The sequence below is a fragment of the Ranitomeya imitator genome, chromosome 2 (assembly GCF_032444005.1).
Source record: "Ranitomeya imitator isolate aRanImi1 chromosome 2, aRanImi1.pri, whole genome shotgun sequence".
Taxonomy (NCBI): Eukaryota; Metazoa; Chordata; class Amphibia; order Anura; family Dendrobatidae; genus Ranitomeya; species Ranitomeya imitator.
This window is the reverse complement of record NC_091283.1, coordinates 584,030,728-584,047,764: the sequence shown is the minus strand read 5'-3', so window position 1 is coordinate 584,047,764 and position 17,037 is coordinate 584,030,728. Positions and strand designations below refer to the sequence as shown.

Below are 17,037 nucleotides of genomic sequence, written 5' to 3'. Positions count from 1 at the left end.
AGCAGCGTAACGTTGGGTCCAGGGCCCAGATTCTAGCAATATATCACTTATTTTATTGGGTGTTGCAGTTCTTTGAATTGTGAGCGCCGTATAGCCCGGCTCACACCACTGATTGGCAGCTTTCTATGTACACTATGCATAGGCAAAAAGCTGCCAATAAGTGGTTGGGGTGCGATTGGACTACCTGTCCCCTGGTGATAATGTCCTGCTAATAAAACAATGATTTAATAAAAATTACTCTAAGCAGCCAGTAAGTAATACCTAGCTGGTGTCAGGGTTTCTGCCTGCACATTATGCTGTCCGTAGATTAGGTAGCAAAGCCTGGTGACAGATTTCCTGGAGCATCTAACTTGTGAAATGGCCACCATCAGAACTACCTTAGATCCTAGCCTTTATAGCATGAAATCAGCTATATAGTACAGCTGGTACCCTTATGTATTGGCATATGAGCCAGGTTTATCACTGCGCCATAATAGTATGGTGGCTTTCGGGAATTTGATTTTTTCTAAGCTACACTATTCCTACAGGGAGTGGTAAAAAAACACTGAAAAGCTTTGTCTGGATTGGTCAGTTGAGTATAGATAATCATAGTATGTACGGCTGGTTTCACACTTGCGTTTTAAAACGCAGCGTTTTTAACGCAAACGCATTTGGTGCAAAAACGCGTTTAAACGCGTTTAAACGCAGCGTTTTTAAAGCGCATGCGTTTTGACGCGTTTCGACGCGATTTTCCCTGCGTTTGCGTTTTTGAAACGCATGATGAGAAGTGTGTGACAGCTGCCAATCATCAAAATCAACTAGAAAACCCACTATAAACATAAATACTTAGGGTTAGGGTTAGGGTTAGGATCCCTAGTAGCCCTAGGGATCCTAACCTTAACCCTATCACAAACTCTAACCCTAACACTAACCCTAAACCTAGGGATCCTAACCCTAACACAAACCCTAACCCTAACCCTAGGGATCCAAACCCTAACTCTAACACAAATCCTAACCCTAACCGTAGGGATCCTAACCCTAACCCTAACACAAACTCTAACCCTAACCCTAACCCTAACCCTAACCCTAGGGATCCTAACCCTAACACAAACTCTAATCCTAACCCTAACCCTAGGGATCCTAACCCTAACCCTAACACAAACCCTAACCCTAACCCTAACACAAACTCTAACCCTAACCCTAAAACACAAACTAACCCTAAGGATCCTAACCCTAACACAAACCCTACCTCTAACCGTAACCCTAACCCTAACCCTAGGGTTCCTAACCCTAACCCTAGGGTTAGGGTTAGGGCTAGGGTTAGGGTTACAGTTTGGGTTAGGGTTGGGGTTTGTGTTAGAGTTTGTGTTTTAGGGTTAGGGTTAGGGTTTGTGTTAGGGTTAGGGTTAGGATCCCTAGGGTTAGGGTTAGGGTTTGTGTTAGAGCTTGTGTTACAGTTTGTGTTACAGTTTGTGTTACAGTTTGTGTTTTAGGGTTAGGCTTAGGGTTAGGGTTTGTGTTAGGGTTAGGGTTAGGATCCCTAGGGTTAGGGTTAGGGTTTGTGTTAGGGTTAGGGTTAGGATCCCTAGGGTTAGGGTTAGGGTTAGGGTTTGTGTTAGGGTTTGTGTTAGAGTTTGTGTTACAGTTTGTGTTACAGTTTGTGTTTTAGGGTTAGGCTTAGGGTTAGGGTTTGTGTTAGGGTTAGGGTTAGGATCCCTAGGGTTAGGGTTTGTGTTAGAGTTATGATCCCTAGGGTTAGGGTTTGTGTTAGAGTTTGTGTTACAGTTTGTGTTACAGTCTGTGTTACAGTTTGTGTTACAGTTTGTGTTTTAGGGTTAGGGTTAGGGTTAGGGTTTGTGTTAGGGTTTGTGTTAGGGTTAGGATCCCTAGGGTTAGGGTTAGAGTTTGTGTTAGAGTTTGTGTTAGAGTTTGTGTTATAGTTTGTGTTACAGTTTGTGTCAGAGTTTGTGTTATAGTTTGTGTTTTCGGGTTAGGGTTAAGATTTTTGTTAGGGTTAGGGTTAGGATCCCTATGGTTAGGGTTAGGGTTTGTGTTAGAGTTTGTGTTAGAGTTTGTGTTAAAGTTTGTGTTACAGTTTGTGTTTTAGGGTTAGGCTTAGGGTTAGGGTTTGTGTTAGGGTTAGGGTTAGGATCCCTAGGGTTAGGGTTAGGGTTTGTGTTAGGGTTAGGATTAGGATCCCTAGGGTTAGGGTTAGGGTTTGTTTTAGAGTTTGTGTTAGAGTTTGTGTTACAGTTTGTGTTACAGTTTGTGTTACAGTTTGTGTTTTAGGGTTAGGGTTTGTGTTAGGGTTAGGATCCCTAGGGTTAGGGTTACGGTTAGAGTTTGTGTTAGAGTTTGTGTTAGAGTTTGTGTTAGAGTTTGTGTTACAGTTTGTGTTACAGTTTGTGTTTTAGGGTTAGGGTTAGGGTTTGTGTTAGGGTTAGGATCCCTAGGGTTAGGGTAAGGGTTAGGGTTTTTGTTAGAGTTTGTGTTAGAGTTTGTGTTAGAGTTTGTGTTAGAGTTTGTGTTACAGTTTGTGTTACAGTTTGTGTTACAGTTTGTGTTTTAGGGTTAGGCTTAGGGTTAGGGTTTGTGTTAGGGTTAGGGTTAGGATCCCTAGGTTTAGGGTTAGGGTTTGTGTTAGGGTTAGGGTTAGGATCCCTAGGGTTAGGGTTAGGGTTTGTGTTAGAGTTTGTGTTACAGTTTGTGTTACAGTTTGTATTTTAGGGTTAGGCTTAGGGTTAGGGTTTGTGTTAGGGTTAGGGTTAGGGATAGGGTTAAGGTTACAGTTTGGGTTAGGGTTAGGGTTTGTGTTAGAGTTTGTGTTACAGTTTGTGTTACAGTTTGTGTTACAGTTTGTGTTTTAGGGTTAGGGTTTGTGTTAGGGTTAGGATCCCTAGGGTTAGGGTTAGGGTTTGTGTTAGGGTTAGGGATAGGATCCCTAGGGTTAGGGTTAGGGTTTGTGTTAGAGTTTGTGTTAGAGTTTGTGTTAGAGTTTGTGTTACAGTTTGTGTTACAGTTTGTGTTACAGTTTGTGTTTTAGGGTTAGGGTTTGTGTTAGGGTTAGGATCCCTAGGGTTAGGTTTACGGTTAGAGTTTGTGTTAGAGTTTGTGTTAGAGTTTGTGTTACAGTTTGTGTTACAGTTTGTGTTTTAGGGTTAGGGTTAGGGTTTGTGTTAGGGTTAGGATCCCTAGGGTTAGGGTAAGGGTTAGGGTTTTTGTTAGAGTTTGTGTTAGAGTTTGTGTTAGAGTTTGTGTTACAGTTTGTGTTACAGTTTGTGTTACAGTTTGTGTTACAGTTTGTGTTTTAGGGTTAGGCTTAGGGTTAGGGTTTGTGTTAGGGTTAGGGTTAGGATCCCTAGGGTTAGGGTTAGGGTTTGTGTTAGGGTTAGGGTTAGGATCCCTAGGGTTAGGGTTAGGGTTTGTGTTAGAGTTTGTGTTACAGTTTGCGTTACAGTTTGTGTTACAGTTTGTGTTTTAGGGTTGGGCTTAGGGTTAGGGTTTGTGTTAGGGTTAGGATTAGGATCCCTAGGGTTAGGGTTAGGGTTTGTTTTAGAGTTTGTGTTAGAGTTTGTGTTAGAGTTTGTGTTACAGTTTGTGTTACAGTTTGTGTTACAGTTTGTGTTTTAGGGTTAGGGTTTGTGTTAGGGTTAGGATCCCTAGGGTTAGGGTTACGGTTAGAGTTTGTGTTAGAGTTTGTGTTAGAGTTTGTGTTAGAGTTTGTGTTACAGTTTGTGTTACAGTTTGTGTTTTAGGGTTAGGGTTAGGGTTTGTGTTAGGGTTAGGATCCCTAGGGTTAGGGTAAGGGTTAGGGTTTTTGTTAGAGTTTGTGTTAGAGTTTGTGTTAGAGTTTGTGTTAGAGTTTGTGTTACAGTTTGTGTTACAGTTTGTGTTACAGTTTGTGTTTTAGGGTTAGGCTTAGGGTTAGGGTTTGTGTTAGGGTTAGGGTTAGGATCCCTAGGGTTAGGGTTAGGGTTTGTGTTAGGGTTAGGGTTAGGATCCCTAGGGTTAGGGTTAGGGTTTGTGTTAGAGTTTGTGTTACAGTTTGTGTTACAGTTTGTATTTTAGGGTTAGGCTTAGGGTTAGGGTTTGTGTTAGGGTTAGGGTTAGGGATAGGGTTAGGGTTACAGTTTGGGTTAGGGTTAGGGTTTGTGTTAGAGTTTGTGTTACAGTTTGTGTTACAGTTTGTGTTACAGTTTGTGTTACAGTTTGTGTTACAGTTTGTGTTTTAGGGTTAGGGTTTGTGTTAGGGTTAGGATCCCTAGGGTTAGGGTTAGAGTTTGTGTTAGAGTTTGTGTTAGAGTTTGTGTTAGAGTTTGTGTTACAGTTTGTGTTACAGTTTGTGTTTTAGGGTTAGCGTTAGGGTTTGTATTAGGGTTAGGATCCCTAGGGTTAGGGTTAGGGTTTGTGTTAGGGTTAGGGTTAGGATCCCTAGGGTTAGGGTTAGGGTTTGTGTTAGAGTTTGTGTTACAGTTTGCGTTACAGTTTGTGTTACAGTTTGTGTTTTAGGGTTGGGGTTAGGGTTTGTGTTAGGGTTAGGATCCCTAGGGTTAGGATTAGGGTTTGTGTTAGGGTTAGGGTTATGATCCCTAGGGTTAGGGTTAGGGTTTGTGTTAGGGTTAGGATCCCTAGGATTAGGGTTAGCGTTAGAGTTTGTGTTATAGTTTGTGTTAGAGTTGGTGTTACAGTTTGTGTTAGAGTTTGTGTTACAGTTTGTGTTACAGTTTGTGTTACAGTTTGTGTTTTAGGGTTAGGCTTAGGGTTAGGGTTTGTGTTAGGGTTAGGATCCCTAGGGTTAGGGTTAGGGTTTGTGTTAGGGTTAGGGTTAGGATCCCTAGGGTTAGGGTTTGTGTTAGAGTTTGTGTTAGAGTTTGTGTTACAGTTTGTGTTACAGTTTGTGTTTTAGGGTTAGGCTTAGGGTTAGGGTTTGTGTTAGGGTTAGGGTTAGGATCCCTAGGGTTAGGGTTAGGGTTAGGGTTTGTGTTAGGGTTAGGGTTAGGATCCCTAGGGTTAGGGTTTGTGTTAGGGTTAGGGTTAGGATCCCTAGGGTTAGGGTTAGAGTTTGTGTTACAGTTTGTGTTATAGTTTGTGTTAGAGTTGGTGTTACAGTTTGTGTTAGAGTTTGTGTTTTAGGGTTAGGGTTAGGGTTTGTGTTAGGGTTAGGGTTAGGATCCCTAGGGTTAGGGTTAGGGTTTGTGTTAGGGTTAGGATCCCTAGGGTTTGTGTTAGGGTTAGGGTTGGGATCCCTAGGGTTAGGGTTAGGGTTAGAGTTTGTGTTACAGCTTGTGTTAGAGTTTGTGTTACAGTTTGTGTTACAGTTTGTGTTACAGTTTGTGTTACAGTTTGTGTTACAGTTTGTGTGTTAGGGTTAGGGTTTGTGTTAGGGTTACAGTTTGTGTTACAGTTTGTGTTAGAGTTTGTGTTAGAGTTTGTGTTAGAGTTTGTGTTACAGTTTGTGTTAAAGTTTGTGTTTTAGGGTTAGGGTTGGGGGATGGCTTATAAGTGTGTATTCTTGTGTTTTTCTATAAAAACGCATGCAAACGCATGTGCTTAAAAACGCATGCATTTACATAGACATCAATACGTTTCTTTACCGCGAAAAAATGCATGCGTTTTTTTGCGGCAAAAAAACGCCGCTAAACGCCGCTAAAATTACTACATGTTGCATTTCTGTAACAAAACGCATGCAGATAAAAAACGCATGCGTTGAAAAAATGCATCAAAACGCATGCAAAAAACGCATGCGTTTTTAATGTTAAGTATAGGGGAAAAAACGCATGCGTTTTTTTTCCGTTTTTTACAAAAAAAAAACGCAAATGTGAAACCACCCTACCACTTTCGAAACCCCCAGTGGTATGGGAGAATTTTGCAATAAATTTTAAATTTCCCTGCACTTCAGGAAATTAGGAAGGGACGGACTGGCCATGTAAAGGTTTTGCTGGACTTGTCTTTGGACATATAGATAGTTTGAGATGTTAAATCCTGCTGTGATTTGTATATTGTATTTATAAGAATGTGGAATATGGTCTCCATTTGCTATTTTGTGTTATTTTTATATTTTCATCTATACATTTTATTAAAGATTAGAAGACCGTGATATGGATACGGTGAAAGTTAGAAGACTATTAAAAGTCAAGGTAAACTAAATGTTTGTATATATCCTTCTCATAACGCCATTGGTCCACTCCCTATAGAATAATTTTTTTCTAAATGCACTGCATATAAATCATTTAATGATAAAATTCACTGGGACCTCAGCCGTACAATGCGGATAGGTAAGGTACCTACTGCCAAAAAAAGCTGCTATTTTGCTAAACTGTCTCTAGGGGTAGCTACTGTATATTCATGTTGCAGTTTTTAATTAGGCCGTGTAGCTTGATGAAGGAGTATAGAACTTTATATTGGAAAAATTAGGATCCAGCCCTTATAGAGATTTATTATTAAAGTAATAAAAAAAGAAGATTGGGTCTAAAATTACTTTTAAATATGTAAAATGACTTTAAACATTCACTTATTCTAGTGTCCATACACAAAGTACTATTTTTGACTCTTTGATCATCTACTGTACCTTAGTGCAATATCTTGTAAATGTACAGTATGCACATCTGGCGCACATACTGCACATTATGTCAAACACTGCAATTATAATAGAAGGGGTCCCACATTAGTTACCACATTTCAGTGCCCCAATCTTTACACATAGAAGAAATTGGCTAAGGGAAGGGGTTTCTCCATCTGAAAAATCCAATGTTCATAAGCACTCCATTGACATTGATGAAAACTACGAAAAGTTGTTTTTTCCTCTTCTATCGAGGTGCCACTGAAGAATCAAACAATTTCTAGCGTCAGCTAAAACATTAGGCTGAAAAAAATCGAACACTTTAGGTTTGTCAGGAGTGATCTCATTGACAGTGACTATAGGAACATCTCTGTATTCTCCAAATTCTCCAAATTATATTAATAAAGTACCATATGACTTCATAGACTTCATAGAGCTGTACTCTATGTACACTATATATGAAAGCACTTCTCCTTTAGCTGTCATCAAAGAGGTCCTGAGTGTGAAAGGTACATTACAAAGTGATTTTCAAACCTCAGACCCCGTTCTAAAATAACCAATATTTAAGTTGAGTATTTATTGTATGGAATTCACAGCAATGAAGTCTGCAGCAAAGGGGTACAGCAAAATTGAAAAACAAATGGCGTATATCCACTGTCCATGGCTAGAGTTGAGCGACCTTGACCTTTTTAGAGTCGAGCCGGGTTTCGCGAAACCCGACTATCTCAAAAGTTGAGTCGAGTGGAATCGGCAGATTATCGCGAAAAGTCGGGGATCGACCGAAACACGAAACCCAATGCAAGTCAATGGGGGAGCATAGTCGGCAGTGTGTAGAGGCCAGGAAAACATGTACAGAGCCCATTGTATTGGCAAAAACATCCATTCTTGCTACTGAAGCTTGTCAATCGTAATTTAGCTTATAATAATTGTAAGGCATTTGAAATTGGGGGTCATTTGGCTAAAGTTGTGGGGGGTAGGGCTGGTTCAAGTAATTAGTGGGCCCAGTAAATCTGGACCACGTCACGGCAGTGGAGCAGGGAGAGGTAAGTATTTCAACTTTGCAAGTGCTGTGATCCTGAGCAAGCAGGGGGGGCCCACTCGTTGGCATTGGCACTGGCACAGGGCCCCTCAAAGTACAGCGGTGTGTTTGCACGGCGGGGGCGCAACACTTTTGCGTACTATGAGAGGCCCTGTGCCAGTGACGTCGCCAACGAGTATTCCTCCCCCCACCTGATGAAGGAACCTGCACCTTCATCTGCACCTTCCTCTTTGTCCCCGTGTAAGGTGGTATGGTATGCGGGAAGGGGGACCTGACTTTCAGCAGGGTCACAATCTTGCAGTGTAGCGTGCACGGGGAATGTTGCGTTATGGGTCAATGTACCAGCAGACTCGTCTATCACTGGCTGGGCAATGGGCAGGATGAGGGGGAAACAGATATGGGCCCAAAGAATAAAGTGGCCTAAATGCAGTTCAAAATTAGTAACAGGACTAACCAGGGGGCATTGCTTTGTTCAGTGGAGGACAACTGGAATGAGAGGCTGACACAGAGAGTAGGCCCAAATCAGTAAGTATTCTAAATGCAGTTCAAAATTGGCAACAGTAGTAATCCGGCGGCACAGCTTTGTTCACTGTAGGAGAACAGCAAGGAGCGGCAGACACAGATAGAAGTCCCCAACCCAACTAGTAGGCCTAATGCAGTGTTGTTTTCAACAACTACTAAAGACGAGCATAAAGATTGAAGCAATGGAGAGGCAACCTGGAGAACACCTTGGAGTGGAACACACCGTCTCTACACCCCATACCTAATTTGTAGGCCTAATGCAGTGTAATTTTCAACAACTACTAAACGAGAGTCAGAAGATCGAAGCAATGTACACGAAACCTGGGGAACACCTTGGAGTGGAACACACCGTCTCTACACCCCATACCCAATTTGTAGGCCTAATGCAGTGTAGTTTTCGACAACTACTAAACGAGAGTCAGAAGATTGAAGCAATGGCGAGGAAACCTGGGGAACACCTTGGAGTAGTGTTGAGCGACTTTTACTTTTATAGGATCGGGTCAGGTTTCACAAAACCCGATGTTTTCAAAAGTTGGGTCGAGTGAAATCGGCCGATCCTATAAAAAAGTCGGGGTCGGGTTCGGCCGAAACTCGAAACCCAATGCAGTGTATTGGGTTTCCAATGGTTCCCAGGGTCTGAAGGAGAGGAAACTCTCCTTCAGGCCCTGCGATCCATATTTAAGTGTAAAATAAAGAATTAAAATAAAAAATATTGCTATACTCATCCCCTCGGACGCGCCCTGGTACTAACCGGGAACCTTCCTTCCTTCGAATCAGCGCTTCCAGGACCTTGCGGTGACGTTGCGGTGACGTCGCGGCTTGTGATTGGTCGCGCGACCGCCCATGTGACCGCTCGCGCGACCAATCAGAAGCCGTGACGTCACCGCGACGTCACCGAAGGTCATGGAAGCGCTGATTCGAAGGAAGGAAGGCTGCCGGAAAGAAGCAGGGCGCGTCTGAGGGTGAGTATATACCTAATAGGAATATACTCACCCTCGGACGCGCCCTGCTTCTTTCCGGCAGCCTTCCTTCCTTCGAATCAGCGCTTCCAGGACCTTCGGTGACGTCGCGCGAGCGGTCACATGGGCGGTCGCGCGACCAATCACAAGCCGCGATGTCACCGCGACGTCACCGCAAGGTCCTGGAAGCGCTGATTCGAAGGAAGGAAGGTTCCCGGTTAGTACCAGGGCGCGACTGAGGGTGAGTATAGCGATATTTTTTATTTTTATTCTTTATTTTACACTTAAATCTGAATTCCGATACCAATTCCCGATATCTTAAACATATCGGGAATCGGTATCGGAATTCCGATTCCAGATTCAGAAGATCGCCGACTTCATGGCCGACCCCACACAGGGGTCGGGTCGGGTTTCATGAAACCCGACTTTGCCAAAAGTCGGCGACTTCTGAAAATTGCCGACCCGTTTCGCTCAACCCTACCTTGGAGTGGAACACACCGTCTCTACACCCCATACCCAATTTGTAGGCCTAATGCAGTGTAGTTTTCAACAACTACTTAAGAAGAGTCAGAAGATTGAAGCAATGGCGAGGAAACCTGGGGAACACCTTGGAGCGGCAGACACCGTTAGTAGGCCCTACCGAAGTAGTAGCCCCAATGCAGTTTTCAAATTCCTAGAGGCTGAAAACCAGACTATTGATGCTCAGCTTTCTTCAAAGGAGGACAGCTGTATTGAGTGGCGCAGACAGACACAAGTAGTAGGCCTTAAACCAAAAATGTGGCTCAATGCAGTTTAAAAATGGTTACAGGGTTACACAGGCAGCATTGGTCTGGTCAGTGGAGGACTATTTCAATTATGGACCGCAGACAGACTTTGTATGCCTACTATTAAAAAAAGGATGCTCTATGCAATTAAAAATAGGTTCCAGGGGTACACGGGCAGCAGTGCTGTGGTCAGTGGAGGAGTATTGGAAGGAGGGACCACAAACAGGCGTAGCAGGCCTAACATAACAAAATTTGGCTGTAGGCACTTTAAAATTGGTTCCAGGGGTACACGGGCAGCAGTGGTCAGGTCAGTGGAGGACCAGTGGAAGGAGGGACCGCACACAGGCTTAGTAGGCCTAACATAACAAAATTAGGCTGTAGGCACTTTAAAATTGGTTCCAGGGGTACAAGGGCAGAAGTGGTGTGGTCAGCGGAGGACAATTTGAATTAGGGACTGCAGACGGACTTTGTAGGCTGTCCCCTGTGGACCATGCATCCAACACATTAACCCAGTGCGCCGTAATGGACACGTAACTTTTTTTGGACATGCCTACTGGTCCATGCGTCTCTTGTCAGGTGCACCTTTCTACTGTTAGATTGCCTGAGTGCTATGACAATGCAGACTTTTTCATGCCGGTGGAGGGCAGGGATGGTGTAACAATATATAGGTACTAAGGAATCTGATAGCGTGGGATAAAACCAGTCTGAGAGCAAAGCTGCAGTAAAAGATGTATTTAAACAAAACAGAAAATCAAACAAAGCTAACACAGATATTCCTGCAATTGAAACGAGGTGCTTAGCACAATATGGTAAACAGAAAAGCAAACAGAACTAACACAGATATTCCTGCAATTGTAACGACGTGCTCAGCACTATATGGTAATCTCCGCACAGTGAATAGCGGGACGCGACCGCTTATATGAACCAGTCCAGCAAGGATGTGACGAGGGAGCAAACAAGACACTTGACAAGGAAGTCCAGTAGATTATTAGTGGAAATGCACTCAGAACTTAAACTTGAGGATCCAGCAGAAGTGAAGTAGAAATGCACACAGTACTTAATGAGGAAGTCCAGCAAAACTTGATCCCACGTGCACACAGCTCTAGTTTGTGGAAGTTCAATAATAAGCAGGTGGTGCATTGAGCATGAAGTCCTGGTGAAAGAGGATTAATGGAAAAAGAGGGAGAACGCTATCTAAGCGTAGTAGATGAGTACAACACTCTTGGTGAGATAAGCAACACTGGAAACTTGCTCACCTGGTGTGGTTGTGCAAAGAGGCACAACACTGGGAAAGTCTTAGCAAACAAGGGAAATCCTTCCAAAGGTGTGCGGCCAGTCAACAGCAGTAACAGAAGTGAGACACAGCTCAAAGAGACGAGGCAGCTGAAGCAGGGAGATCCCCAGACCACAGGCAGAAGCTCAGGAGCCAGCAGCACAAAATACTGAAGCACAGAACACCACATGGCTCAGACTTAAATAATCAAGACTGACAGGAAGTTCCATGACAGGGTGAGATCCAAGACTCCATCTTGGATCAGGGCGAACAGGAACAAGGGAAGTCCGGAATCCTTACAGATGGCTTTTCTCGCAAAAGAAGTGTCGACAGGGTAGCTTGAACCGTGGTACAGCGTAGTTCATCTGGGCTTTATAAATATAAACCAAAGAAAAAAAGGAGGCTCCATGCACTTTCAGCTGGGTTCCAGGGGTACACGGCCAGCATTGGTCTGGTCAGTGGAGAACTATTGGAAGGAAGGACCACAGACAGGCTTAGAAGGCCTAACATAATAAAATTGGGCTGTAGGCACTTTAAAATTGGTTCCAGGGGTACACGGGCAGCAGTGGTCTGGTCAGTGGAGGACTAGTGGAAGGAGGGACCGCAGACAGGCTTCGAAGGCCTAACATAACAAAATTGGGCTGTAGGCACTTTAAAATTGTTTCCAGGGGTACACGGGCAGCAGTGGTCTGGTCAGTGGAGGACAAGTGTAAGGAGGGACCGCAGACAGGCTTTGAAAGCCTAACATAATAAAATTTGGCTGTAGGCACTTTAAAATTGGTTCCAGGGGTACACGGGCAGCAGTGGTCTGGTCAGTGGATGACTAGTGGAAGGAGGGACCGCAGACAGGCTTCGAAGGCCTAACATAATAAAATTGGGCTGTAGGCACTTTATAATTGGTTCCAGGGATACACGGGCAGCAGTGGTCTGGTCAGTGGAGGACAAGTGTAAGGAGGGACCGCAGACAGGCTTCAAAGGCCTAACAAAATAAAATTTGGCTGTAGGCACTTTAAAATTGGTTCCATGGGTACACGGGCAGCAGTGGTCTGGTCAGTGGACGACTAGTGGAAGGAGGGACCGCAGACAGGCGTAGTAGGCCTAACATAACAAAATTTGGCTGTAGGCCCTTTAAAATTGGTTCCAGTGGTACACGGGCAGCAGTGGTCTGGTCAGTGGACGACTAGTGGAAGGAGGGACCGCAGACAGGCGTAGTAGGCCTAACATAACAAAATAAGGCTGTAGGCACTTTAAAATAGGTTCCAGGGGTACACGGGCAGCAGTGGTCTGGTCAGTGGAGGACTATTGGAAGGAGGGCCCACAGATAGGCTTCGAAGGCCTAACATAATAAAATTGGGCTGTAGGCACTTTAAAATTGGTTCCAGGGATACACGGGCAGCAGTGGTCTGGTCAGAGGATGACTAGTGGAAGGAGGGACCGCAGACAGGCTTCGAAGGCCTAACATAATAAAATTGGGCTGTAGGCACTTTATAATTGGTTCCAGGGATACACGGGCAGCAGTGGTCTGGTCAGTGGAGGACAAGTGTAAGGAGGGACCGCAGACAGGCTTCGAAGGCCTAACATAATAAAATTGGGCAGTAGGCACTTTAAAATTGGTTCCATGGGTACACGGGCAGCAGTGGTCTGGTCAGTGGACGACTAGTGGAAGGAGGGACCGCAGACAGGCATAGTAGGCCTAACATAACAAAATAAGGCTGTAGGCACTTTAAAATAGGTTCCAGGGGTACACGGGCAGCAGTGGTCTGGTCAGTGGAGGACTATTGGAAGGAGGGACCGCAGACAGGCTTCGAAGGCCTAACTGTTGTGAGTTCTGTTTTTGGGCTCCCTCTGGTGGTTACTGATGGTACTGGGTGACTTGTCTTTCCTGGGTCTCTGGGTTCCACCTGTTCCATCAGGATATGGGAGTTTCCTATTTAACCTGGCTTTGCTGGCATTTCCTTGCCGGTTATCAATGTATCCAGTGTGTCTTGTTACCTCTGCTCCCTGCTCCTAGAACCTTCTGGTCAAGCTAAGTTTTGGATTTTCCTGTTTTGTGTTTTGCTTAATTTGGTTTTTAGTCCAGCCTGCAGATATGTGATTCTGCTGCTGGTTGCTCTAGTGGGCTGAAATTGCTCTTCATGTACCATGAGTTGGCACATGAGTTCAAGTAATTTCAGGATGGTTTTTTGAAGGGTTTTTCGCTGACCGCGCAGTTTACTTTTGTATCCTCTGCTATCTAGCTTTAGCGGGCCTCATTTTGCTGAAACTGTTTTCATACTACGTATGTGCTTTCCTCTCATTTCACCGTCATTATATGTGGGGGGCTGCTATTTCTGTGGGGTATTTCTCTGGAGGCAAGAGAGGTCTGTGTTTCTTCTAATAGGGGAAGTTAGATCTTCGGCTGGAGCGAGACGTCTAGGATCATCGTAGGCACGTTCCCCGGCTACTTTTATTTGTGTGTTAGGTTCAGGGTCGCGGTCAGCTCAGGTTCCATCACCCTAGAGCTTGCTGGTATCTGTGCTTGTCCTTTTGTGATCCCCTGCCATTGGGATCATGACACCTAACATAATAAAATTGGGCTGTAGGCACTTTAAAATTGTTTCCAGGGGTACACGGGCAGCAGTGGTCTGGTCAGTGGACGACTAGTGGAAGGAGGGACCGCAGACAGGCGTAGTAGGCCTAACATAACAAAATTGGCTGTAGGCACTTTAAAATTGGTTCCAGGGGTACACGGGCAGCAGTGGTCTGGTTAGTGGACGACTAGTGGAAGGAGGGACCACAGACAGGCGTAGTAGGCCTAACATAACAAAATAAGGCTGTAGGCACTTTAAAATAGGTTCCAGGGGTACACGGGCAGCAGTGGTCTGGTCAGTGGAGGACTATTGGAAGGAGGGCCCGCAGACAGGCTTCGAAGGCCTAACATAATAAAATTGGGCTGTAGGCACTTTAAAAGTGGTTCCAGGGATACACGGGCAGCAGTGGTCTGGTCAGTGGACGACTAGTGGAAGGAGGGACCACAGACAGGCGTAGTAGGCCTAACATAATAAAATTGGGCTGTAGGCACTTTATAATTGGTTCCAGGGATACACGGGCAGCAGTGGTCTGGTCAGTGGAGGACAAGTGTAAGGAGGGACCGCAGACAGGCTTCGAAGGCCTAACATAATAAAATTGGGCAGTAGGCACTTTATAATTGGTTCCAGGGGTACACGGGCAGCAGTGGTCTGGTCAGTGGAGGCCTAGTGGAAGGAGGGCCCGCAGACAGGCTTCGAAGGCCTAACATAATAAAATATGGCTGTAGACACTTGGAATTCTCTTGCAGGGGTACACAGGCAGCATTGGTGTTGTCAGCGGAGGCCGATGTTAATGAGTATCTGCCAGTTAGTAGTCCAAAACAATAAATATATGTTAATGTCTCGCATTACTAAAAACCGAAAACACAAAAGGGTGCAATCATTAGGTACAGGGGTGGGCTCCTCTGCGTAGTTTCAGGCCTAGTAATTTTGCGCAAAGTATTTACTTAGGTAAATATAGGACACTGCCCCTGACTATGTTAAGTACCATCATACATGTCAACACAATGGTATTGTCAGTGGCAGGAATGTAAGGATGTCAGCGCATAGACTAAACATTGGTGGAACTGTGAGAGATAATTGTGCAAGTGGTAGAGCAATGTTTGAGCTGGGGGTGGGGGAACTCTCTTGTGGCCGGCGGTACAGGCACAGGGCCCCTCATGTTACAACAGTGTGTCTGACGTTGGGTGCGCACCACCACCGCCAGAGACACTTTATTTTACTATGAGGGACCCAGTGGCAGTGCCGTCGACCAAAAGCGGGCACACCCACCTCTTCAGACAAACAGCACTCTCACGGGTGCTTGCGCAAAGTGGCGATACCACGTCCCCGTGTGGGGAGTTTGGCTATTTAGGGAGGTGTAAACATGTCGTATGCTGGACAATCAGCTGCTGCAAATTACGACATTGGAAAAGTCATTCAGAGTAGTCCACAGGCAAGACCTTTTCATAGGAAAGCTAGGTGTCGGCCGGGCAAGGTGGGGCAAAAGAATTCGAAATCCAGTTGTGGTTCATTTTAATGAAAGTTAGATCATCAACATTTTGGGTAGCCAGACAAGTCCTTTTTCCAGTTAATATTGAACCTGCAGCACTGAATACTCTTTCTGATAGGACACTAGCTGCCGGGCAAGCAAGCTCCTGCAATGCATATTCTGCCAATTCTGGCCAGGTGTCTAATTTGGATGCCCAGTAATCAAATGGGAATGACGGTTGAGGGAGAACATCGATAAGGGAGGAAAAATAGTTAGTAACCATACTGGACAAATGTTGTCTCCTGTCACTTTGAATTGATGCAGCAGTACCTGTCCTGTCTGCGGTCATAGCAAAATCACTCCACAACCTGGTCAGAAAACCCCTCTGTCCAACGCTACTTCTGATTTCTGCACCTCTAACAACTCTGGTCTGCTGCCCCCTGCAGCTCGTGTGAGAACAATCACGGGCGCTGTGTGCTGGGAATGCCTGAAGCAAACGGTCAACAAGAGTTGATTGTTTGGTTGCTAATATTAGTTCCAAGTTCTCATGTGGCATAATATTTTGCAATTTGCCTTTATAGCGAGGATCAAGGAGGCAGGCCAACCAGTAATCGTTCATCATTTTAGTAATGCGTGTGTCCCTTTTGAGGATACGTAAGGCATAATCCGCCATGTGGGCCAAAGTTCCAGTTGTCAAATCTGCGGTTGTGCTTGGTTGAGTGTTATGGCTGGCAATCAGGCAACACAGCGTGCAGTAATCAGCGCACATACAGAGATCTGGCAATAACCAAAAACAATAGGACGAGCTCTGAGACGTGGAATCTCTGTAGACTGCAGTACCTGATCTATCCTCACACAACTATAAGCAGCAGTGGATTGCGCCTATCACTACCTATGCAACTCGGCACTGCCTGAGGAGCTGACTAGCCTGAAGATAGAAATACAAGCCTGACTTACCTCAGAGAAATACCCCAAAGGAATAGGCAGCCCCCCACATATAATGACTGTTAGCAAGATGAAAAGACAAACGTAGGAATGAAATAGATTCAGCAAAGTGAGGCCCGATATTCTAGACAGAGCGAGGATAGCAAAGAGAACTATGCAGTCTACAAAAAACCCTAAAACGAAAACCACGCAAAGGGGCAAAAAGACCCACCGTGCCGAACTAACAGCACGGCGGTGCACCCCTTTGCTTCTCAGAGCTTCCAGCAAAAGTTAATAGCAAGCTGGACAGAAAAAACAGAAAACAAACTAGAAGCACTTATCTAGCAGAGCAGCAGGCCCAAGGAAAGATGCAGTAGCTCAGATCCAACACTGGAACATTGACAAGGAGCAAGGAAGACAGACTCAGGTGGAGCTAAATAGCAAGGCAGCCAACGAGCTCACCAAAACACCTGAGGGAGGAAGCCCAGAGACTGCAATACCACTTGTGACCACAGAAGTGAACTCAGCCACAGAATTCACAACAGTACCCCCCCCCTTGAGGAGGGGTCACCGAACCCTCACCAGAACCCCCAGGCCGACCAGGATGAGCCACATGAAAGGCACGAACAAGATCTGGGGCATGGACATCAGAGGCAAAAACCCAGGAATTATCTTCCTGAGCATAACCCTTCCATTTGACCAGATACTGGAGTTTCCGTCTAGAGACACGAGAATCCAAAATCTTCTCCACAATATACTCCAACTCCCCCTCCACCAAAACAGGGGCAGGAGGCTCCACAGATGGAACCATAGGTGCCACGTATCTCCTCAACAACGACCTATGGAATACATTATGTATGGAAAAGGAGTCTGGGAGGGTCAGACGAAAAGACACCGGATTGAGAATCTCAGAAATCCTATACGGACCAATAAAACGAGGTTTAAATTTAGGAGAGGAAACCTTCATAGGAATATGACGA

At 45.0% G+C, this 17,037-nt stretch overlaps 1 protein-coding gene across 1 annotated transcript in view; it reads left to right on the top strand.

Moving 5' to 3' along the window:
* LOC138667606 (uncharacterized) overlaps positions 1-17,037 on the top strand; it is a 116,252-nt gene that overhangs the window by 40,417 nt on the left and 58,798 nt on the right. The window contains exon 6 of the mRNA XM_069755744.1: positions 6,062-6,116. Coding sequence (XP_069611845.1) covers positions 6,062-6,116 — 55 coding nt within the window. The remainder of the gene's footprint in view (positions 1-6,061; positions 6,117-17,037) is intronic.